Source organism: Fringilla coelebs, assembly GCF_963513975.1.
Source record: "Fringilla coelebs genome assembly, chromosome: 3".
NCBI lineage: Eukaryota > Metazoa > Chordata > Aves > Passeriformes > Fringillidae > Fringilla > Fringilla coelebs.
Window position 1 is genome coordinate 34,727,440 of NC_140030.1, and position 25,128 is coordinate 34,752,567.

At 37.7% G+C, this 25,128-nt stretch overlaps 1 protein-coding gene across 6 annotated transcripts in view; it reads left to right on the top strand.

Moving 5' to 3' along the window:
• The window catches only part of DOP1A (DOP1 leucine zipper like protein A), a gene marked incomplete at its 3' end in the record, with an annotated part of 59,702 nt that extends 35,455 nt beyond the window's left edge, over positions 1 to 24,247 (top strand). For 3 of the 6 annotated variants that reach the window (XM_084203070.1, XM_084203072.1, XM_084203071.1), the window contains 23 exons: positions 480 to 636; positions 2,630 to 2,726; positions 3,997 to 4,256; positions 4,938 to 6,945; positions 7,049 to 7,160; positions 8,015 to 8,197; positions 8,484 to 8,609; positions 8,939 to 9,073; positions 9,376 to 9,431; positions 9,914 to 10,018; positions 10,711 to 10,777; positions 11,534 to 11,678; positions 11,917 to 11,996; positions 12,551 to 12,660; positions 12,822 to 12,971; positions 14,231 to 14,292; positions 14,886 to 15,038; positions 16,269 to 16,405; positions 17,700 to 17,755; positions 18,632 to 18,796; positions 19,745 to 19,874; positions 21,768 to 21,827; positions 23,942 to 24,247. In XM_084203070.1, the coding sequence (XP_084059196.1) occupies positions 480 to 636; positions 2,630 to 2,726; positions 3,997 to 4,256; positions 4,938 to 6,945; positions 7,049 to 7,160; positions 8,015 to 8,197; positions 8,484 to 8,609; positions 8,939 to 9,073; positions 9,376 to 9,431; positions 9,914 to 10,018; positions 10,711 to 10,777; positions 11,534 to 11,678; positions 11,917 to 11,996; positions 12,551 to 12,660; positions 12,822 to 12,971; positions 14,231 to 14,292; positions 14,886 to 15,038; positions 16,269 to 16,405; positions 17,700 to 17,755; positions 18,632 to 18,796; positions 19,745 to 19,874; positions 21,768 to 21,827; positions 23,942 to 24,247 (4,860 nt within the window). Of the gene's footprint in view, positions 1 to 479; positions 637 to 2,629; positions 2,727 to 3,996; positions 4,257 to 4,937; positions 6,946 to 7,048; positions 7,161 to 8,014; positions 8,198 to 8,483; positions 8,610 to 8,938; positions 9,074 to 9,375; positions 9,432 to 9,913; positions 10,019 to 10,710; positions 10,778 to 11,533; positions 11,679 to 11,916; positions 11,997 to 12,550; positions 12,661 to 12,821; positions 12,972 to 14,230; positions 14,293 to 14,885; positions 15,039 to 16,268; positions 16,406 to 17,699; positions 17,756 to 18,631; positions 18,797 to 19,744; positions 19,875 to 21,767; positions 21,828 to 23,941 lie in introns of those variants that run through there. The other 3 variants (XM_084203073.1, XM_084203074.1, XR_014616049.1) reach the window with 2 other exon arrangements.
• Between the last annotated feature and the right edge of the window lie 881 nt (positions 24,248 to 25,128).

Consider the following 25,128-nt stretch of genomic DNA (forward strand, 5'->3'; position numbering starts at 1 on the left):
ATACATAGTAAGTTTTCTTCCTGCAATTCTCTTGCTGATCATTTGTGTGAAATTCCTTGTTTAATTGAATATTTTAAAGATATGAACAAAACCTAATTGAATAGCAGCATTAATCAGCAAAGGTATGAAACTGAGATGTGCATCATGTAAGACTATGGTAAACAATTTTTGTATTTGTGTAATTTATGTAAGAAATCTTTTGCAAGAAAAAATCATCAGCAGGGTGAATTATGTAGTTAGTTATATTTCAATGAAAATTTATTTCTGTTCTGACTCCTTAACAGGAATTCTTTTATGTAATAAGTTATTGCAGTGTTTTGAACAGTTCCTTGTGTTCATACAAAAGGAACCATTTTACAGATTGATGACACCCTATGACCAAGAGGCAGATGTGATGTCTCCCATTGTTGCATAGAGCAGAACAAGGCATGATAGTCATTCACTTGTGTCTCTTACAACTTTTTTTTTCATGTACAAAGCATATAGCTTTAACTCTTTGGGACCAGCTGGGTGATGGAACTCCTCAGCATCATCAGAAGAGTGTGGAGCTCTTCTACCAGCTGCACAACCTCGTCCCATCTTCCAGCATTTGTGAAGATGTTATTAGTCAGCAGCTGACTCACAGAGACAAGGCAAGTTGCTCGTGTATTTACTTAAAGATGAGTAAAGTATATACAGAAATATATTGAGATAAAAGACCCCTCAGAGGAGGGTATTAGTAACTTCAATATTGAAAGAAATATTGCCTTACATTGTTTCAAATGTTATTTTAGGTCTGTGATGAGTCTCTAGTTTAATGCTAGACGACAGAGGTTTTTCACCATTCAGCAACAGACTTTCTCTCTTAACAAAGTAATGTGATGTCATGTGATTTTAACAGGTGCTTAGTTTTTGCTGTTGTTAGTAGGAGTTCTTGTCATGACAGGTACTTTACTTATTTTTTTTCCTCACCTAGAAATTTGTTTCACATAGAGGCTGTCAATTTGCCATTCAACTTGGGACCTGTGTAGTATTTTAAATTTCAGGTATATGAGCTATTTGCACAGCTCCAACAGTATGAGTAGTAGGGAATTGCTTACACATACTAGCAACTCATGGTTGTGTGACTTCAGGAGTGCTTACCTTTCTGCCATACCAGAGTTACCAGGTCAACAAGAATAAATGTGAGCCAGTCTGTCAATCACTGCAGTACACAGCTTGCCATATTGTTGAAATTGGTGATTTTTAGTGTCAGTTAGGCTGATCTGTAAACTGCTTTGACTGTGGATGTAGAACTTGCTCTTTTCTGCCTACCTTCCTGAGAAAACAGTAATTTCTTACATCTTCACAGCATGGATTGCAAGGGCTTACATGGAGTCGTCTCTGTGTTTGGGAATTGGTATTTTCACTCTATTCAGTAACTGTCAGTGTATTATTTTGTGCAACTGTATGCATTTTGCAGCAGTCTTGTGGATTATTTTCCTGTGAGCAACATATTTTTCTAAATACAAGTGATGCTTGCTTTACTTTCTAGAATGCTGCTGCCTCTTTTGGTTTTTGTTTTCAATCTGGAGAGGTTCTATTTTTAGTTTAACATGACCTATTTGTCTTTTTCATAATTTTCATAGCTTTTACCTAAAGTTTCCATTATTGTGGCAGATATTGCATAGATAAGAAGCTGTTGCAAAGCTTCTTAAATTGTATAATGTAAACTAAGTCTGGAAGTATGCCAGATTGTTAGTGATTTTAACTGGTTTTAGTTTTGTCTTACTTTGGCTAAAGGTAAATATACCTACAGTTCATGTCCTATAACCATATATTCTAACAACAAACAAGTGAAAACCTTTGTCCTCTTGTCTTTGCTCATCATCTAGTAATTTAGTTTAAGCCTGTATAGAACTTGAAGTAATTTCAATTATTTATTTGGTGTAATTGTCCTGATTGCTGTGCTTTGTTCACTCTTACTAATGCTTACTAACTTGCTTGTCTTTTGAGTGAAGCTGTTTTATACATGTGTTCAAGTCATATAATGACATTTACTGTTGTTTACAGCCTTGCTGGAATAACTTTTTTGCGTGGATCAGCCTCAGTAAAGAGAGAAACAGAACAATTGTTACTTTACACCATTATTACCATTAAATATCCAGAGCTGGACTTCAATGATCCGTGTGGGTTCCTCCCAACTCAGGATATTCTATGATATTCTGCATATTATTACTATGACTTTATTAGTCATTATGGATCCTTTGGGCAGTGAGCAGGTCCTATTTGTCCAATTTGTTCCAGAGTTAAATTTTACATGTTAGTGAAGAGCTCAGTCTATATATCTAGCTAGAAAATTATTCTGTTTCTTTCTAGTATGACAGTAATGGAATTAAAATAAGTTGACTAGAAAGAGACAGGCTAAACTTTAAAACAAGCCAAGATCAAGATAGGCAGGAATCCTTTCATGGTACTAAATTTCTCACAGGCACCTACTGTTAGCTACTACTGCTTTTAAGATTAAAAAATAGTACTTTAACACATAATCAAAGAAGTAAATTTCATTGTATCTTATGTCGTTTAGGATGCTGTATGACTTTCTTTTTCCAGTTCTTATCAGAAGTTTTACATTCTGACAGATCTAACTTATGGTTTGGTCCACAGAAAGTAAGAATGGAAGCTCATGCCAAGTTTGCAGTGCTGTGGCATCTCACACGAGATCTTCACATTAACAAATCTTCTTCCTTTGGCCGCACCTTTGACAGGTTGGTGGTTGCAAGTCTGATTCAGTTGAAATAATTTTACTCCAAAATCTTTGACAGTATTATACGGGCAACATAGGGCATTGAAAAATTTAAGAACTACAGTGTAGCTGTGAGAGGGAAGGAAGAAGGACAAGAAATGAATTAGTGGACAAGAATTTGTGTTAGACAAAATTGTTTTCCCAGTTATGATTATGTAAGATTTAAATTTTTCCTATAAAGAGTAGCTATAAAGAGTGTGGGGAAGGAATGGTGACAATATTCATTGATTATCGCTGTAGTTAAAATCGCTGTGGTGTATATTGAACTTAATATCTGAGTTCTTGCTGTGTTTTGATAAATACAGAAGCAGGAGAGAGAAATCAACCCAGAATTTAATTACATTATGTAGAAAGTAACAGTAAAACTAAAAAAAACTTAAATACCAAATAGCAAGCAAGTGTTAAAATATGAGTTCTTTTGTTTAATCTGTGTTTTGTGTAAGAAGTCATTTATGGCAAGCAGCAGAGGATTTCTGTTTTGTGTTCTGGTATTGGACTATCTTAGAAAAGACTGAAGATCCGGACTCTGAACTACTCATGTCTTCCTCAGCTAGCACAAATGTTGTGGAAAAGTGTTTATTTAGATTTTGTATTGCATACTTAGCTGTAAGGTGTAGAGTAAAAAGGTTATTTCTTTATCTTATGCTGTCACGCATTTCTTAAATGGTGATAAATTCTGTGCATACAGTTAAAAGCTTATGAACATGTACTACTGGGGAAGGTGAAACAGTAGGTAAAATTCAGAGTCCAATATATATTTTTTCCCTAAGTCTGAAAAGGATTCTCAAAGCTAAAACTGTTAACATAAGAAAATAACAGTTGTAGAAACTGCTGAATTATCAAGTATATTTCTCCTCTCTGTTCTTGAAGACAAGATCTTTGAATGTTTTCTTTACCATATGTCCTTGTAACTGGCTTTTTAAATGGTATATTTTTTAATATACCACTTACAAGGCAACAAAGGCTTGTTATGCTAATAGCTGTACAAATACATGATCTTGCTACTATTAGAGCAACTGTTATAACTGACTTTGTTACTAGCTCTTCCTGCCCACTCCTTCATTAGACTAGACTAAAATATAAAGAGCAGGTTCAACGTTTTGATTTGACATTTGCTTTGTATGGGGAAGAGACTGGAGTATGTACCAACATTCAATTTGTCATATATCAGATTAAAATGGGATTACTCTTGTGTACAATATCCACTAGATTGTTTCTTCTTTCCATTCTAGATCTTTGTTTATCATGCTGGACAGCCTCAATAGCTTGGATGGTTCTACTTGGTCAGTGGGACAAGCCTGGTTAAATCAAGTGCTTCAAAGACATGATATTGCAAGGGTTCTTGAACCTTTGCTCCTACTGCTTCTCCATCCAAAAACTCAGCGAGTTTCTGTTCAGCGAGTACAGGCTGAATGTTACTGGACCAAATCTCCCAATCACCCTGAAGAAGAAAATGAAAAGCAGTTCATGCAAAAGTTCAGCTGTGCTGATGGTATGTACACAAGAAGCCTATAGGAAGTTCTCTCATCTCATTGCTTGCTGTTTGCATACAATATTGAAATCATAGTAGAAATTTTTGAGGGTAACTGAAAAAAGTGTTGGAATAACTACAGCTTATACTTGCATTTGTGTGGTATTTTCCTAATTCAAGTTTGTGTGCTCCAAATACTGTTTAAAGTTGTGTTGTTTTTACATTAAAATGATGTGCAAGTATTTTAATGCAGAGCATTTTGTTACATCTTACTGAGTCTTGGTAGAACATAAGAATATGGCTTGAAGCTTAACCAAGAAACTAAACATTTTTATGAATGATGTGGGGCTGGCTGAAAACATACCAATAAGTTTTGAAGGTGTTTGCATGTATTGCGTAATTTTAGTTTAGAATTTACTACTTCTGTTTCTTGTGAAAACAAAAGCAGAAAAGACTGCATAATGTTTCATGGAGAATTATGCTGGTTTGCTAAGGTGTACTGCTAAAACAATTTTGCTTTGTTTTTGTGAACTTGTCATTTGCTTATTAATATATTTTTTCTTCTGTGAAATAGAAAGACACTATTTACCATGCCTTCATGATTTGAAGTCTCAATAATAGTTTAAATTCTAAATTTTAATTCTGAATTCTTATTCTGAAGAACAAAATCTTACATGTATACATTTTTTTGTGTTCTTCAAGCATTCTCCCACATGCCTGTAAGCCAAGGACAACTTATTATACCTAAAGAAGGCAATGAGAAGCAACTTGGTGTGGATGAAATGGAGAACTTCAGCCTAACTGTCAATCCTCTGAGTGACAGGCTTTCCTTGTTAAGTACCAGCAGTGAGACCATACCAATGGTTGTGTCTGATTTTGACCTTCCTGATCATCAGGCTGAAATACTGCAGAGTTCTGACTCTGGCTGTTCTCAGTCATCTACTGGAGACAACATCAGTTATGAAGTGGAAACAGAAAGCCTGAGTGCTCAAGATAGCTCTCAGACTCTGAAAGAAGACTCACCTGATGAAATTGTGCAACAAGTGGTTACAGATCTTATATGCAGAGTAGTAATCGGTCTTGGAGAAGAAGTTGAACCAGTTAAAGACAGTTTGCACTCTGAGGATGCTTCATGTAAATTCAGCTCATTGGATAGCACTGTAGAGGTTACAAAAAGTGATGATCAAAATATTCAAAGTAGCCAAAGTAGTTTACTTAGTAATGACAGCTCACAGTTACTATCAGCCTCAACTGAGACTGGACTTGAGAGCTTAGGAGATGAAATGTCAAGAAATAACTCTTCACCTTGTATTGCAGAAAGCCAGCAATCCTTCTCTGATCTTACTCTTTCTTCCACTGAATCAAAGTCTAGAAAGCATAGCCACAGTAGTATTCAGTTCAGCTTTAAAGGAAAGCAACCAGAAAAAATGTCAGAAAAAGAAACAATTGTTAAAGAGGCTGGTAAGCAACCAGGTGCAAAACCTAAGGTAAAAATAGCCAAAAAGAAAGATGAAGAGAAGAAGAAAGCACAAACAGAAAAGCTTAAACAAACAAATGTCTTCTTTAGTGATGGTCTTGATTTAGAAAATTGGTACAGTTGTGGAGAAGGAGAGATTTCAGAAATAGAAAGTGATGTTGGATCCCCAGGAATGCGAAAATCTCCTAACTTCAATATCCATCCACTGTATCAACATGTGCTGCTTTATCTCCAGTTGTATGACTCTTCAAGGACATTGTATGCTTTTTCTGCAATTAAGGCAATTCTGAAAACAAATCCTTCAGCTTTTGTAAGTGCCATCTCCACTACCAGTGTCAACAATGCATACACTCCTCAGCTTTCATTGCTCCAAAATCTTCTAGCCAGGCATCGAATATCTGTTATGGGCAAGGATTTCTATAGTCACATCCCAGTTGATTCTAACCATAACTTTCGGAGCTCTATGTACATAGAGATTCTCATCTCCTTGTGTCTGTACTACATGCGGAGCCATTATCCAACTCACGTTAAAGTAACCTCCCAAGACCTCATAGGAAACCGCAACATGCAAATGATGAGTATAGAAATTCTGACACTCCTCTTTGCTGAGTTGGCAAAAGTGATAGAAAGCTCTGCCAAGGGCTTTCCTAGTTTTATTTCAGACATGTTGTCCAAGTGCAAGGTTCAGAAAGTGATCCTGCATTGTCTGCTGTCTTCTATCTTCAGTGCCCAGAAATGGCACAGTGAAAAGATAGCTGGAAAAAACATAGTGGCTGTAGAAGAAGGCTTCTCTGAAGACAGCCTTATAAATTTTTCTGAGGATGAGTTTGATAATGGTAGTACTCTGCAGTCACAACTTTTGAAAGTACTTCAGCGGCTGATTGTGCTGGAACACAGAGTAATGACTGTTCCTGAGGAAAATGAAACAGTGTTTGACTTTGTGATAACAGACCTGGAGCACATTGGTCCCCAGCAGCCGATGACTTCTCTGCAGTATTTGCATTCCCAGCCAATAACCTGCCAAGGCATGTTTCTGTGTGCAGTGATACGAGCTTTGCACCAGCACTGTGCCTGTAAAATGCATCCCCAGTGGATTGGCCTTATCACTTCTACGTTGCCTTACATGGGAAAAGTTCTTCAAAGGGTGGTTGTTTCAGTGACTCTTCAGCTCTGCAGGAACTTGGATAATTTAATTCAGCAGTATAAATATGAAACTGGATTATCTGATAATAGGTATGTATTTTTAGAGGTATAATCTTTTTAACTGAATTTGATTGTTTTGAATTATTCTGCTGTCAGATTAACTCATTAAAAAAAAAAATTACTCTTCTTTTAGGCCTCTCTGGATGGCATCAGTCACTCCCCCAGATATGGTTCTCACTTTATTAGAAGGGATCACAACAATAATTCATTACTGCCTCCTGGATCCATCTACGCAGTATCATCAGGTAAACTTATCTGAGTGTCTGAGACATTCCTAGGCAATTCATGTCAAATCAAGGACTGTGATTATATCAGCAGTTATGAAGATCTGGGTGACAAAAATAACAAATATTTATTAGCTATAAATATGGGGGTTTATTGACAATACAAACAGAAAAACAGGTTTCTTTGGATGATACTTTTAAGAGAATATTTGTTTGCTTCTTTTGGTTGTTTTCTGTTACCCTGAAATAACGAAATTTGAATTCCTTAACTTTAAGACCTTTAAAATTCCACCTTTTATAGCTGCTTTTGTTGTGTTCATCTTGCAATATGTCTAAACATTATCCTTCTGCTCCCTCTGTATATTCACAATTTTTCTTTTTAGTCAAGCGGTATTTTTAGATCTGATATTCTGAGCACAGTGTCTGTTAAGAATTTGGTCCAGATTCCATGAGAAGATTTTGCCCTTTTTCTCAGTAATCTTGTTTTTGTGCTTTTTCCCCATTCTTACAGCCCTTTGCTTTCCATTCATTTAAAAGTGACTGAAAAGTGGGTTTTGTTTATGTAAGTAAGTAATTTTGCCTAGAGTATGAGCTAGACTTAAAATTCTGAAATAATTGTTTTGCAAAGAATAGGCAGAAGATGCAAAATTGATTGCTGTAAACATGAGGCCTCCCATATTTGATATCGCACAACTCAATCAAAAGTTTCTCTATTATTTTAAAAGTCTCAAAGCTGTACCTATTTTAAGAATTAATGAAAAAATTATGAAAAAAAGTTAAGGTTGAAAGCTCCCATGTTAGGTTAGTTGAAATTTTTTTCTATTTTAAATATGCTGTTTATGTAGTTATTGAATACTCCTCTCCTCTCCCACTAGCTTTTGGTTAATGTAGATCAGAAGCATTTGATTGAAGCACGCAATGGGATCCTCTCTATCTTGCATATGATCATGTCTTCTGTGACTTTACTGTGGAGCATCCTGCACCTTGCAGATTCTTCAGAGAAAACTACTGCTGCTGCTGCTGCATCCATCACCACTATTAATCTTGGGTCAACTAAGGTTAGAACATCAGGGATAATATCATTTAAGGTGTTTGTTAATATCTTTGTCAAAATAATTTCAATCCTCTTCCCTTAAATCTAAATTGAATTTTTATGCCTCTGTCCTCATCTAGTCACTCACCACAAAAACAGGCTTTTATAGATGAATATTGAATATGCTTTTAAGCTAAAATGTATCAGTTCAATGCAACATGTCACCTCTTTGCTTTCTGCAGAGAAAAGGTTTTGAATGTAATGCTAAGGTGCTTATCTAAAAGGGTATGTGTTCTGCTTTCATATTTCAGAATTTGAGGCAACAGATTCTGGAACTTTTGGGTCCAATTTCAATGAATCATGGTGTTCACTTCATGGCTGCTATTGCATTTGTATGGAATGAAAGGAGGCAAAACAAAAATACTTCAAGGACAAAGGTACTTTTATATTACAGTGGTCACTTCAAATTGTGCTAATACTTATAAGTGATTTAGTGTTAGGAAGAAGAATATTCAGACATTCCGATGAAAAAAGACAACAAAGTATGGACAATATTTGCATTTCTAATTAGCAACTGTACTGTCAGGGAGATACCACTTTGCAATGGGATAATCTTCCTAAATTCCTCAGGGGAAGAGTAGGTGATGCCAGATGTCTAGATGAACTGTTAAGTGATAAAATTTCAATCCCATGAGGACAGCTGCCTTAATTTTGGCATAGCCATTGTCTGTGTTGGTAATCTGTGACATACATCTGTTTCATTTAGGTTATTCCTACAGCATGTGAAGAACAACTTCTGCTGGTTGAGCTGGTTCGCTCTATCAGTGTTATGAGAACAGAGACTGTCATACAGACAGTGAAAGAAGTTCTGAAGCAGCCTCCAGCCATAGCAAAGGACAAGGTATGGAAACTCTACAGATCTTGATTTATATGATGTCCTCTTGAAGCAGCTTGGAACACTGATGATATAGGTACTTCACTGACAAAGCTGAGCAGCACAATGTGAACATTTTCACTATATCTAAGAGATAAATGAAGTATAGCTTTACAGAGGGATGTCTGAAAGGACTTTTTTTATATTCTATTAAATTAAGCTATATGTTTAGGTATGCAGTAATATTATAGTATTATCAGTTTTATCCTGGTGAGGGAAAAAAAAAGCGCCACTTCTTTCTGACAAACAGGTTTCATATCTTTTTCTAGAAGCATCTTTCACTGGAAGTCTGCATGTTGCAGTTTTTCTATGCTTATACTCAAAGGTGAGAAGACAAACTCAATTTTATTTCTGTCATCAGGAAGCAGATAATCAATTTGAATATTTTACATCTTTTTGTCATAGGATGATGAATAGTCTGTGTAATATAAATAGTGAAGAAAGAATGGGTTTGATCTGTAGATTTGTAAAAAAATGTGGTTTATTTTGTGAGTTTCATAGTACTGCATCACCTATCTTCCCCCACCTAAAAATCCTGCAGGTAATCTGCCCAAAGAAAGCTGATCTTAATTGTACTGTAACTCATTTGTCATTCCAGTTTTGTAATGAAAAGCATCTTTTGAGAATGCTGTTCTTCTACCTTCATCTGTTTCTTAAGACTTGATATAGTAAGCTTGTATTAAAAGAGGCTGTAGGGGTGTTGATTCCCAGTATCTGACAGGAGAGATGTGATGTAAAAAGAAATTAGGGGAATACCTGAGGGAGATGATGTTCTCATGATTGACATTGCTGCTCTCTCTCCCTTAGGATTCCAGTGACCAGCTTAGTGGACAGCTGGGCAGCACTGCTGCTTCTGTTAAAGGATTCCATACAGGTTGGTCTTCCAGCCCCAGGACAGTTTCTCATACTTGGGTAAGTGCTCCTGATATTTGCAATTTTCAAATGTGCTCAAATGTAGGTGTGTGAAATTATTCTGAAGTGTTAGTGTTTCTAAATCTGTCTCATACTTTTGATTCATAGAGTTATTGCCTGAGTCCTGTGGCTCTTATCAAATTAGTTTCTTCTCTGAGGAATGGCTACAGACATTAAATGTAATATTATAGTATGATATAAGCCACGACCTCACCTTAATGCTTATTTCAGTGATTGAGGCTCTTTAAGCAACAGATATAAGTTTCTTATTTTTCATAATAAATAACAACAATTACTATTTCTTAGGTATTTGAAGCCCGCTAAAGTGGGCTGAATTCTCACCATGGGAACAAATTGTGGACTGTTAGAAATATAACTTTGAATATGTTTTCTGTATAATTTTTCAAGGACTGTTTTCTTCAATATTTTTGAGTTTATCTTCCTAGTAAACTGTCTCTGAAGATACTTTTATATATAATCAAGTAAAACATGTTCTTGGTAAACTCTTATGATAAAAATTAACTTAAGGAACTTGAAAAGATTTTTCCTGGAATATTGCTAAGTAGCAATCCCTGCAGGTTTAGTGATTAAATATTGCACAAATAAGTGTCTTCAGATTTGTCCCAACTCTGAAAACTGCTGAATAATGTATGAGAAAAAAAAATCCATATTCAACTTCTATATTTTTTCAGTGTTCTTAATGAGTTCATAATGAAAAACCCAAGTCTGGAGAATAAGAAAGATCAAAGAGATCTACAGGTAAGAAATTTGTTGTATGTGTCTTTTTCAAATACTGAAGAATAAATTATAGAATCATAGAATTACCTGGGCTGGAAAGGGCCTTAAAGATCATCCAGTTCCCAGCACAGGAAGGATACTGAACTCTTGGAGCAAGTCCAGAGGAGGGCCACCAAGTTGATTAGAGCAATGGAGCACCTCTCTTAAAAGAAAAGCTGAAAGAATTTGGTTTGCTCAGCCTGGAAAAGGGAAGGCTTCCAGTACCTGGAGGAAGCCACAAGAAAGATGGAGAAGGATTGTTTACAAGAACATGCAGTGACAGGACAAGGAGGAATGGCTTCCAAGTGAGATTAGATTTAGATTACATATTAGGGAAAAAATCTCTACTGTGAAGGTGGTGAGGTGCTGGAACTGTTTACCCAGAGAAGTTGCAGTTGGCCCTGTCAGTTGTTTAAGGCCACTTGGATGAGGTTCTGAACAACTGGTTTAGTGTAAGCTGTCCATGTCCATGGCAGTGGGGTTGGAACTAGATGCTTGAATGTGCTAGAAATATTTTATATCACTTCTGTAGTACGAAATTACTCTTTAATATCTTCTCCTTATATTTACAATTTTTTGAAAAAGGTCTCATTTTTTTGTGAAGTCATTGATCACTGATAAAGGAATTATTTGAAAGCAATGCTATATCTGGTTATAATGATTTTCTATGTATCAGGACAATGAATACAGCCCTTCTGCACAAAGTTCTTGAAATGCTTGGGGTTTTTTTCCTACCAGGATGTAACACACAAGATAGTGGATGCCATTGGGGCAATTGCTGGTTCTTCCTTGGAACAGACCACTTGGCTAAGACGAAACTTAGAGGTTAAGCCTTCCCCCAAGATTATGGTTGATGGAAACAACTTAGAATCAGATGTTGAAGGTAGGTTCATTTTCATCTTTACTTAAAACAAAACATTGATTTTCATGCTAAAATTAATGAAGAGAACAGTTTTGCTGCTTGAATGTATGTAAAATTCTTCAGTATTGTTCTAGCACTAATGTGTCTGGCAAAGCTTGTGCATCTTCAAAATACATATTTTTAAAATATGCTGTAAGGTAAATAATAGCTTGAGAAAACTAACTTTGGACTTGTTTTTGTTATTATTATCTTCATTTAGATATGCTGTCTCCAGCAATGGAAACTTCAAATATAACTCCATCTGTTTATAGTGTCCATGCATTGACCTTACTTTCTGAGGTAAATGTTTCCTTGGAGATAACAGATAGTGTCTTATAATAAACTTTTATATTGTTAAAAGCTTTGCACTAGAAGCTTGGAGAAGGAGATTTAATGGGAAACACTGATGTGAATGGATTCTGGGTCACGTCATGTAAAAGTTTGTTGCTAATCCATTGAGATGGATATAAGGTATAAAGGTATAAAGCATGGCCTTTCAGATGTGTAGCACACAAAGCTTTTTTGATTTTAAGTTTTGTGTGTTTAACTTTGTGTTACATCTTATACTGCTGATAATTGCAGTCAGTCTTTGAACTTTTTCTATGTTTGTAGTTTATTCTCTAGAGTGCTTTAACCAGGAGTTTGTGCTTCTGTGTTTTTACCTTAATGTGTTATAAAAATGATGGAATCTTTATACTTTGGATTTTGCATGATACTTGAAATGTGATCTCTTCTATCATAAACTTGAATATTCAATAAAGAACATTACACAAACAAAAAAAAGCAAACCTGAATGGTAGGTAAAAAGCAATTTAAGAATATATCATATAACATATCTTCCTCTCATTTTATAGGTTTTGGCTCATCTCCTGGACATGGTTTTCTACAGTGATGAAAAAGAGAGAGTTATTCCTTTGCTTGTAAATATTATGCACTATGTTGTGCCCTACCTCCGTAATCACAGGTATCTTTAGTTTATTGGATTGATGTAGATGCCTACAGCCAGTAGAAATTTGGATGGTGGCACTTAAGTTTGAAACAGGCATGATAAAGATTAGATGTCTATCAAACTTTCTATAGAGCAACAATTCAAAATTGTTTTAAGTTGACTTTTTCTTTGTTTAGTGCTCACAATGCATCCAGCTATCGAGCTTGTGTGCAGTTATTAAGCAGTCTTAGTGGATATCAGTATACAAGGAGAGCATGGAAAAAGGAAGCCTTTGATCTCTTTATGGATTCCAGTTTCTTCCAGATGGATGCTTCCTGTGTTAACCAGTAAGACTTTATTCTTCTTGTTTATACTGGTGGCCCTTACAAATTTTATGTGTTCTATTTAGATGGGGACTAAAATTTCCCAATAGATCTTTACTGAGAGAAATAGAGATTTTTCTGTGGTTTAGGTTACCACATGAAATATGAAACTGATGTGAGGTATATTTCTATGCACAAATCTATTTTTAAAAATAGTTACCTTGAAATTAAAAAAAAAAAGTAAGGCAAACATGATTAGCATTTTGTAGAAACATAGAATGATTTACATTGCAAGAGACCTTAGAGATGGTCTAGTTCTAATACACCTGCCATGGGCAGGGACACCTTCCATTAGACCAGATTGCTCAGAGCCCCATCCAACCTGGCCTTGAACACTTCAAGGGATGGGGCATCCACAGCTTCACCAGGCAACCTGTGCCAGGACATCCCCACCCTCACAATAAAGAATTCCTTCCTAGTAACTAAATTTGTCCTCTTTAAAAGTCATATTACTTTACTCTAAAAGTAATTCCCTCTTGTCCTGTCACTCCATGCCCTTGTAAAAAGCTGCTTTCAGCTTTCTGGAGGCTCTTTAGGTACTGAAAAGCTGTTAGAAGATCTCCCTGAAACCTTCTCTTTACCAGTCTGAGCAACCTCAGCTTGTCTTCATAGGAGAGGTGCTCCAGCCCTGTGATTATCTTTGTGGCCCTCCCATGGACCCCTTCAAAGGAGTCCACATCGTTCTTATGCTGGGGGTCCCAGAGCTGGATGTAATACTTCAAGTGGGGTCTTACCAGAATCACCTCCCTGGACCTCTTGGCCACACTTCTGATGCAGCCCTGGGTGCAGTTGCCCTTCTGGGCTGTGAGCACACATTGGCAGATAAAATTAAGTTTTTTATCTTCATCCATCATCAGCCACAAGTCCTTCTCCTCAAAGCTGCTCTCAGCTTTCATTTTGTGCCCAGCCAGTATCTGTGGATGGAATTGCTCTGACCATTCTGCAGGACCTTGCACTTGGCCTCATAATTCATGAGGTTTGCATGGGCCCACTTCTTAAAACTGTCAGGGTCCCTCTGAATGGCATCCCTTATTTTCTTGGAGAAGGGGGTTCAAGAAACACAGTTTCAGATCAAGCACCATGTAAATGGTACCTTATGAAGCAGAGAGCTTGGATTGGAAGCCTTAGCCTAAAGTGAAAGAGCAGAAAAAATTTGCAAATGTTCCTGAAAATTCTTGCTTTTTGCTCACTTTACTGATTTGTGTACAATTTTCCTCTTTTAGTTGGAGAGCTATTATGGATAATTTGATGACACATGACAAAACCACGTTCAGAGATTTGATGAGTAAGTATTGATGTAGTGGCGACTTGTCTCCAGTATAAACATTAAATAAATGAAAAATAAGTATCTTAAAGAAAACACTTGTTCAACATTCCTTCCAGTTTGATTTATTCAGTGTTTTTCATGTTTTCTTTGACTATTTGTTTCTGGAGCTCCATAAATAACCTGAAGTGAGAGAATTTGATACCATCCTCACACACAGTGAATTTTGCTTATACGGCAAAGCTCTTTAAGCAGAGTGGGTGGGGATGGTTTTTAGTAGGTTTGGGTTTGAAGATCTGACTCCAACTGGTTAAAAAAATTGGATTCTGCACTTTATAATTTTTTGAGCATCAATACATGCAAATTTTATTTTAAAAAGATAGCTAAATTCTTTCCCAAAAGCTCCTAATCCGAGCCACTATCGTGTATACTTACAGGGTTTCCTTCAACTTTTATTTTGAATTTCTGGTTACGGATTCAAATTGCAAAGCATACATCATCTTAACATCTGCTTTCAAACCCCAATATCACAAAGGAAGAGTTATTTGTTCCTTGAAATGAAGCAGAAGGGAAATTCATCAGCTCTTGGCTGCACTTTCCCTTTTCTCTTTCAGCACGAGTGGCTGTGGCCCAGAGCAGCTCCCTCAATCTGTTTGCTAACAGAGACGCGGAGCTGGAGCAGCGCGCCATGCTCCTCAAGAGACTCGCCTTCGCCATTTTTAGCAGCGAGATAGACCAGTACCAGAAATACCTGCCAGACATACAAGGTCAGTAAATATGGATTGTTGAGCGGACTTCTTCCTGTTAGCTTTAGAATGCTTGTGTGACAGAGTAACAGCAGGTTAAATTTTTATCTTGCAAGACCAGTGTGTAATACTGTTTCCATAGCTGAAACAAAGTTTCTGCAGCTTTTGGTTAAAATGTTTTCAGTCTCAAATGACTACAAGATACTCAGGTTGTGGTTGCCAGTTGACTTTAATCCAGATAATTGTGCTGATCTGTCATTTTGTCAATACCCTTGGATACCTGCACAATATACTTTGATATGAAAATCTGAAGTACAAAAACCTATCAATTAGGGAGAAATAAGAAAACTGATCTTGACATTTTGAATTCTTGACTTCTTTTGCTGTTGTTTTTTCCTCAATTCAGTTTATCTCTCCTATTTATCATTGAAGTTTATTTCTTACAATGACCCTTTATCTTATGTGACAGGGAATGAAAACTGCTTGGATCATCTTTTTAAGGTGATGCTAATAGTTAGCAGCAGCTTTCAGATTTTTTCATGGCACCAGAGGGACACTTTGGTCTCTTCTTCTATATGGAAAATCAGTTGCATCAACTTTTTTGTTTCATTTGTTCTGGAATCTATTTTTTGTAAAATTATTTGGTTGGTTTGTTGGAGGTTTTTTTTGTGTTTTTTTTTAATTTCCAGTCAAGTCAGTAGCTGAGACTACTATGTTCATGGAATCAGGTGATTTTTACTAGTCCGAACTACAACATGCATGTGTGTTGGTTTAACTGAAAAATGTCTTTGTGTCTGCCTCTGTATATATTGAAAGCCTAGACATGATCATAATTCAATAAAACTGTATCATCCCTTTGTAAATTCTCAAGTAATTTGATGGTTCAGTGTTTTAATAACAATAATATATCTGAGTTGTTCAGGCTGTTTTTGTATAGTTTGGAATATGTTAACTCCTCCTGTTGTAATGGGTGAAACTCTGCATAAGATAAGCAAATTTCCCAGATGCACTATTGCATTTCTGTAGAGAACTTACCCAAAATAGGCAACTGCACTCTTACAAGGGTTCTCAGTTTTGTTCCTTCTTTGGTGGAGTGATTATTTCTTTATGTTGACAGAATAATACCAGTAAAGTACTGGAACAGTACCATGGCTGGTACTTAAAGTTAACATTGAGAGTAAAGGAGGGAAGGAGAAAATTCTCATTGGAATTATTCTGAACTGAGGGATCCTTCTTGGCTTTTTGTTTCAGAAAGGCTGGTAGAAAGTCTCCGGTTGCCACAGGTGCCCACCCTTCATTCCCAAGTGTTCCTGTTTTTCAGAGTATTGCTTTTAAGAATGTCTCCACAGCACCTTACCTCACTTTGGCCAACCATGATCACTGAACTGGTGAGTTGAAGGTGTCATTCATTATTTAGAAGACTGATGCACGCCTGAGACACAACCTCACTCCTCTTCAAGATTTTTAAGAAAATCTCTTCTAGAGATTGAACAAATAAATGTGCAATGGCCACAAATTGAAAGTTGACTTATTTTCATAGTCCTGATGTCTGTTTTTTGTGATGAAATTGAGCATCTGTTAGCTTACACTGTTTCAGCTGTTCAGCTGTCTCCTGAATTAAATTTGCATTTGTCCTCATTCTTCCCAACTGAATCCTACTTCAATTTCTGCTTATGTATGTGTACCCTCTCCACCATCCTGCTCTTTTTTCCATCTCCATTTCTACTTTCCTGGTCATTCTTCTTCCAACAATGGGGATGAGAATCCATCTATAGGAGTCGGAATCCATGTTTTATGGGCAGTTGATGGTCATTCAGGTCACATTGTGGCTAAATTTTGTGACTAGATTTATACAAGGCTTGGCTCAGATTTCTTCTTTCTCATTTTACTCTTTATAACAAAACAGTAAAAATGTCTGTTTCCAGAGTTGCTACCTGCAGAATCTCCTGTGTTGGCTGTTTGACACACTCTTTTGGGTTTCAGCTTTGGCAGTGGGAATGGAGGAGAGTGGTTGGTGCATGCTGTGATCCATTCAGCCTGCTATTCAAGGAGTTCCCAAGGGACTGAATAACAGAGGGAACAAACCAGAATCATTGCTGTGATTAATTATTTTTTCAATCTGCAGGTGCCTGACATAGCCTTTGAATAACCACAGAGCCAAGCAATAGAAGGAGGAAAGCTATATAAATATTTTAAAGCGTGTTGTGTTAGCAGTAGATGTATTTAATTATAAGCCTGTGAAAAGTATAAATACTAGAAAACCCATTCTACTCAGAGTGGTCTTCTGATGCCTGTGCTGTGCCTGGGCCTTTACACAAGTTACCACAGTCTTGGAACTACTTTCAGTTAGCAGGACTGTGGTGCTTCTGGGAATTCACACCTGAGCCTGGCCTGCTCCATTAAACAATCCTTTACTCTCATTTCATTTAGGTCTTCCTCTCTTTCTAGGTAATGGAGGGGATTAGCCTTTGAGAGTCTTCCTGGCCATAAAAGAGACAGTTCCTTATGGCCTTTGTGTTATTCAGGGTATATATAAGGGATGAAAGAGCTTCAAGGTGCCAGTGTCCACTCATACAAGAAAGGAAATAAAGCTCCAAACTATTTGTCTAAGGCTTATTACTCAGGCTTTCCCGAGTCACAGTCCATTGAAAATGGTATTGAAATGTAGCATTTGATCTTCAGGTGCAAGTGTTTTTACTGATGGAACAAGAGCTCACTGCTGATGAAGACATTTCCAGGTAAATGTAAGATTTTCCTGCTTGTTTAACTTTATAAAAATCCCTTGGTATGCTGATAGGGAGTGGAGTGTTTCTTGAAAATAATTTGTCTTAGAGTTATTGAGCTCAAATGAGAAGGACAAGTAAAGGCTAGTTCAGTCTGACTGCAGTACCAGGGACAGACTGTTCAGGACAAAACAAAAGAAGTTGTGCTGTCAGATTGATCATAAATCACTAAGGGAAATTATAAGATACAAGTGTCTGAGTTCTTGCAATGTCTGCCTGACTAAAATGCACTGCTGCTGCAATTAAATTATGTATGGCATGACTTACACCTTTTCTGTGTCATACACTTATTCTAAATAAGACTGATGCTTTTTTTTTTTTTTGTCTAAATGAAAGCATAGCTCCTTCTCTTATTAGGTGAGGTAGATAATTTTTCTTTTTTCATTATCCATTTTTATCTCATCTATTTTCTATACAGTGTGATCCAATTTCAGTCAATTCTAGCAGCAAAGGCAGATTTCTCAAATGAGCTAGAGTTATTTGCCCAAGTTTTGCTCATTTTTTTAGTTTTTTGTTTTGTTTATTGGAGAGTTTTTCTCTCAAATGAAGTAATATCAATATGACTGACAATTTTAAACTTCCTCATAAGATACAGTGCAATACATTCATTATACATTGACATTTTATCACATATAGATATATATACACATATGTATATATGCATACAGAACTGCACTCATGGCACAGACTTGTGTTGGGATTCAATTTATGAATTCAGGATAGTGATGGTAAATAAAGAGTTGTGTATTTGTAAAGACAAGTAAGAAAAATGAAGTTTTCAATGTAGCAGAAGGTTGCTGTGACTCACTTCCCTGCTATAATATATTTTAGAACTTCTGGCCCATCTGTTGCTGGTTTGGAGACAACTTATACAGGCGGCAATGGTTTTTCCACGTCCTACAACAGCCAGAGGTGGTTGAACCTGTATTTGTCTGCTTGCAAATTTCTGGACTTGGCTCTAGCTTTACCATCTGAAAACCTGCCTCAATTTCAGATGTGAGTAGAAAACATTGTCATTTAAGTTTTTGGATGTTTTTCCATTCCTCCTGGTAAAATTCTAGCATATAAAAGTGTTTGGTTTTCTGTTTCCCTTCTTTCTTTGGACTTCAGCCAGGGCAGCCCATACTTTGTTCTCACAATATCTGAGTGGCCCCCAAGGGGAAATGATGCTGCATATCAAATTAGTTCAAGCTGATTTAGCCTGTGGCAAGAGATTTGTCACACTTGAGAGATCATTAGTAGTAGTGATTTATTCAAGTATTTTATTTTTAAAGTTCTTAGTTGCAGTAATGCCTAAAAACTCAAAATACACCCACCTATCTCAGTGAGTAATGCATGAGATCAGAGGACTGCATGTCATCTCAGCATGACTTGCTTAAATTCCTCCTGCACAGTCTGTCTGGAAGATGTGGCAACAAACCTTCATAGAAAGGGGATCCCACATGTTTTTATTGGTCAGTAGTGGGCACGTGTGCAAACTGCTTCCTCAGTGCCTCTGTCCTGTTCCATTGGGAAAAAATGAATGCAAAACAATTGGCTTTTGCTGGAGATCCTGGGAATGAGAGGCCACGAAGGGCAAAAGAAAGTATTGTGCCTCTTCCTTTACACTGTGCACTGGTGACTGTGTGAGGGCTGCTGTCCTGGCACAGCTCTATAGACATTTGGTCACCCCTCATTATCCTGCAGTTTAAAAGACACTCATGTGGGTTGGAGGCTGGAAGGATTTGTGCACACTGTGTCAGATTGTGCCCTGTAGTATTTCTAAATCTAATGTGGAATGTTTTTTTCATTTATTTTTTCTTGTGAGGGTTGACTTGGGTTTCTTTTTTCCTCCCTCCTTCTCTGATGCTTCACCAGATTTCCTCATCAACTCATATATTTGATTGCTCAGAGAAGCCTGCATGTTCAGTATGGATAACATCTGCTTGTGTTATCTCATGGCAGGTATCGTTGGGCTTTTATTCCAGAAGCATCAGATGATTCAGGCTTGGAAGTACGAAGACAAGGAACACATCAGAGGGAATTCAAGCCCTATGTGGTGCGTCTGGCAAAGCTGCTGCGGAAAAAAGCAAAGGTATGGTGCTTTTTTCTTTTGCTTTTCACTGAAAGGTTTCATGTATAGTAACACAAAGCAGTGTTTGAATATTTTATTTTTTTTAACAATGAAGAATGGAAAGGATTTTTTCTGGTGTAGGAGATTCCAGCTGGAGGAATCCCAAGTCAACATCAGGCGAAAAACCCATATAAGTGTAGAAAACTAATAAATCAAACAAACAAAAAGCCCCAAAATAATTCAAACAGACGACAGAAGAATTCATAGCCTGCTATGGTCAAAATGATTATGGTCACTGACTTTGGATTTCTAAATTAAAAGTATTATTTAAATAAAAAGTAAAATATGCTTCATTATCTGATAAGAACATAAACACTAAACATAAAATCACTTTCAGATAGCCAGTCATATATGTAGATACTAGTCTACCTACTTTTTGAAGTAGAAAACCAGTTTTGTTAATAACAATCAAAAATTTAAAGAAATGTTGCATTCTTAAACATGACAGAACTAAGAATATTGAGACTGAGCAGAACCTGGGACTGTGATGAATGGAAGAAGGCAGAGATCAGTAGAAACAGTTCTGGGGAAATCTTGGCTGCACAGTTGGTAGAGTGGGAACAAAATGAGGGTTGTCATTATGTTGGGGCATGGGATGTATTAAACCCCCAGTTTGTGGGGTTGGAGGCCTGATCTGCTGATGAAGCCAATGGAAGCTGGCCAAGCCCTGTCCCAGGGAGATCCCTTCTGCTGCCACAAAGTAAGAACTGTCAGATATTTTTGCTGCTCCTGCTGTGATGACAGCGCCCCCCTGGGGGCAGTTCACTGGGAAATGTTGATGGGTGAGCCAGGGAAACGGAGGAAGTGCAAAGCCCTATGGCAGTTTTGAAGTTTTATTCTCAGGTTTCTCTGTATAGCTGGCTTTGTCAGGTCTGTAAGAGTGGCAGCTCGCTGTAGCTACTGCATTTACAGTCTCAAATGTCTTCAGTGAGTAAAGGAGCTACTGCTGAGATACAAATGGCTGCATTAAATTTAGGGATATCTTAGTTGCAGGCAGATCTGAACTATTGAAGCAAGGCTCACAATTATGGGGTATAAAAGTAGTGTCTGAAGCATATCTGCATTTTGCATTTTATAATTTTTTGAACCATGAAGATGAAACTAAATTTCTCTTCTTGCATGTATAAAGGAGTAATGAGTTTTAACTGCCTGCTCCTCAACCCTGTTGAATGTAGTGTCTGTTAGAAGGTTTTCACACTCCAAGTAATCTCTGTGCATGAATTTATACATCATGTGTGATTTATAAATGTACATGCTGCTGGTAAGTACTGTATGCTGAGATAGATGCCTGAAGTCAGTACTCCCACAGTATACTTCAAGAATTCAGAAAAATTCCTGGAATTTCTGGAACCCCTTAGTCATGGCAGCAGTTGCACACTGAACCATAGGTACGTTTATACTGATGAGATAAACATGAGATAATGCATATTGACTTCAGGCCATTTCCTCTTTTTGCAGAGAAGAATACTATTACATATAGCTGTGGGGTTTTCTTAGAAAATAACTGCAAAAAATGAAGTGGATCCTTATTTTCCTTCAGGGCATTCTGACTCATGTTTAGATTCATGTAGTATGGTGTTGTTCAAGCTCTGTTATCTGAGGGATACGTGCTAAAATCCTCCTTTGGCAGTGCTGGAAATAAATGGAGGCACAAACTGGCAGTGCTGGTTTTCTCTAGTAGTGTCTTGGCCATTCTAGCTTGAGTGTGCCATTTCTGGATCACAGACTTGTTGGGGTGGGTGATTTTTCTAGCTGAAGTACAGCACCCAACCAAGCAACTGCACGGCCTTCACGGCAGAGTGTTCTTTTCATATATGAAATGCAGTCTGAAAGTTCTCCTCTTTCCTTCCACAGGACAAACAGGAGGACTTTAAGACGATGGTTTTGGAGGGAATGGAGATGGCCAAGCATCAGGTGAGGGTGGCCTTTGATGCTTGAGTTGTGAAACAAGCTTGCCATAATAATACCATCACCTCAAGGCCCTGGGCGCTCTTTAGCATTCAGTAAGAACTAAGAGAGATCAGATTTGTTATAGAACAAAGCTGAGAGAATTTTGAGGTATAGGAACCCTTACTTTCATAAATAACTTTAATTTTAAAAAATGAAAAGTTGTAAGTTGGTTTCCTGTACAAAATAGATTACAAAAAGCTGATGTTAGTTCCAAGAAGAATTATGATTGCAAATCATTATAAAATTAAATTGTAAAATAATTTTTGTTAATCTGTAAGTGTGAAACACACAATCCCTGGTTGGTCTCCATCAAATTAACTGTTGTTTTAAGCATCCATGGAATTTGTGGTGTTTGCTTAGCCAATACTGCCATGAGGAAATGGCTTGGACAGGTTGTATTTCATTGCTCAGAGTTGGAATTTGCACATGCACCCCATTTGGTTGGCTGCTGTGTGACACTGACACTTGCTCTGTGCTGGGGGCACATCATGTCACCACTGAGTAATGCTAAGCATTGTACAGAAACAGTGTGGAAGAAACTTCTCCTCCTTAAGAAATTAAAAGTTTTTTAAGGAGAAACTCTAAAAATTAGTAGCTTCGTTTAAAGAAGGAGGCAACAACTCCTTTTGTGCTGGAAATTTAGTCTTCCCTTTGCTGTGGTTTGGTGTGAGCCTTTCTTTTCAGAAGACTTGCAAAGCTCAAATAGTGGTCTCCTGTGGCAGGGTGCCAAGCCACCAGACACATTCATACTGAATTTAAACCTAATTGGGGTTTGCAAAATGGATGCCCTGTAGGCTTCTCAACTGCAGGACAGTTGCTTTATTTAAAGGGCAAAACCTGTATTTGTTTAAGTATCATGTCTTGAAAAAAATCTATTTGCTGTGCAGTCAGCAATCCTTACCTTATACTCTGCTCCCACTGATGTCCTTTCCCCTTCATTCTTCTTTCATTACCAAGTGGACCCCCTGCCTCAGCCACAGGTGCTACCAGGGCAGTGGGACAGGAGTGGATCCACAGGTGGATCCTCTTGATGAGGCCTTTTGTGCTTCTTTTCTTCTTCTTTGCAGAATATAATCCAGTACTGCTGGAATTCTACTTCATGGTAGAAGCTCTCTGTACTGGTTTGTCAGTAACAGTACAAACAAGGTGCTTCTAGTGGTGATAGTACCTTAGTGTCTAGATTTGAGTATGGTTTTTGACTCAGAGATAAAGGAAATAGGGAAGAACTGTATAAGAACCTGGATGTTGGTGCTCAGGTACTTCAGTATGCAGATATTTAAGGCAGTCCTAAGCAGGGTTACAGCAGTGTGCTGCTGCTGGTGGGCATCTGGTGTGTGACTGCTGCCTTCGCTTGTGGGGTTCCCGAAATTCTTTCCTTTGACATTCCCCCCATGAAATGGAAGGAACATAATAACTGAGTTCTTCTGAGAATACACAATGAGTAACTGAGCCATTTTGCTTTGAGAACAACTTCAAGTGTTTCTCAGAATGTCTGTGTGTGTTATTTGTGATACTAATAATACCACTGCTTTTTGCCCTTCTCAAAAACTCTGATCTCAAGCTGCAAAGTGAAAATGCTTTATATCTATTTTAACCTCCTCTGGGGTTTATCATCACTGATGCTGGCAGTATCAGCTGGTGAAGTGAGTGTGTGTCACCAGAGAGCAGCCTGCTTTGGAAAGCAGCTGAAGTAGCTCACAACTTCCAGCTGTCACCAGCTTGGGCCATTTGTGTTGCCCACTGGATGCTGCCTGGGAGCAGCTCCACAGGGCTGCGTGGTGCGGGCTGCCTTGCTTTGGGACAGCCCTGGGGTGTTGGGCTTCAAGGCTCACTGTGACTCTTCCATGAGGACCAGCTGACTGCCACCTGTACACTCCGAACCACTGCCTCTGCAGGGCATGGTGAGGGGGAGCAGAGGATCTGCTTTGGAAGCTCCACTTCAGCATTGGTGTGTTTTGTAGATAGGACAAATAGTTTTGGACTTTAAAAAAGCACTATATTATACGTTAGTCTTTCCTTTTCACCTGTGCTTCTCCTGTTTTGTCCTGCATTATTTCCCACATCTCTTGTGTTCACAGAAAAACCCAGAGGAGGATGGCTCAGGGAAAACACTAAGCTGGGAACCAGGTCACTTGCTTTTAACCATCTACACCGTTCGCAGCATTGAGCAGCTCTTGCCTTTCTTCAATGTACTCAGCCAAGTTTTTAACAGCAAAGTCACAAGCAGATGTGTTGGACACTCAGGGAGCCCTGTCCTTTACCCCAACTGTTTTCCGAGTAAGGACATAAAAATGGAGAACCTCAAGACCTTCTCCAGCAAAGCAAGACAGAAGATAGAAGAAATGGTCGAGAAGGATTTTCTTGAAGGCGTCATAAAATCATGAACCAAACTGGTACTACTCAGCCTATATGTAGTGTAACTATCTAAATGAAATACTGTATCTTTCCCAGTTGTATAGTATTCTTTTCTTATTTTGTATGTAATGAAATATTTAATGTTGTATTTAAGTTAAATATTTGTAAATATGATAAGTTCTGGATGTGGCCTGAATCAAGTTTAAATATTGGTGGCTCATATTGATTATGGTGCCTACTATTTACAGTAAATGTTTTGTTGTCTTGAGTTCTGTCTTTAAAAAAAAACAAAAAAAAATACAAGGTGCACATTTTTTCAATTTGTTTCCAGTTTATTTTTGTCTGGTTTTTTTAACATCTATTGGAACTTGTGCTTATTTAATAACCTGTAAAATGCTATTATGGCAGGAGTTGAAACAGGACTACAATGAACCGTTTGTCAGAGGTAGACACCCTGAACCAAAGTATGCCAAGGAGGATACTGGTGTGTTTCAAACATTGCATCCTGTTGGCCCAGCCCCTTCATGGTGCTGGCGAGCAGTTAAGGCCACAGAAGACAAACTTGTCTCTGTCCCTTCCCTCTCAAGTGTGACTATAAACACTATTACTGCAAATCATGTCATAAAGTATCTAATGAAGATAATATTGCAATAATAGATTATTATTTGCAAATATTCTTTTTCATTATATTGTTTCCCCCTCAAAATGAGGTGAACTGAATCTGAAGACGAGTGACAGCCTCTGTCTTACACTGTTTGCCCACAGATGATTGGGCTACTGGAGGGAAGGTGGGGATGATGATCCTGCAGCAGCCACTGTGAGCACAGTCACAGCAGAGCTCTGGTCATGCAGCCATGGCCAGTGCTCTGAGGGTGTGGGTGCTGGATTTCAGGCACAATGTGACAATGCA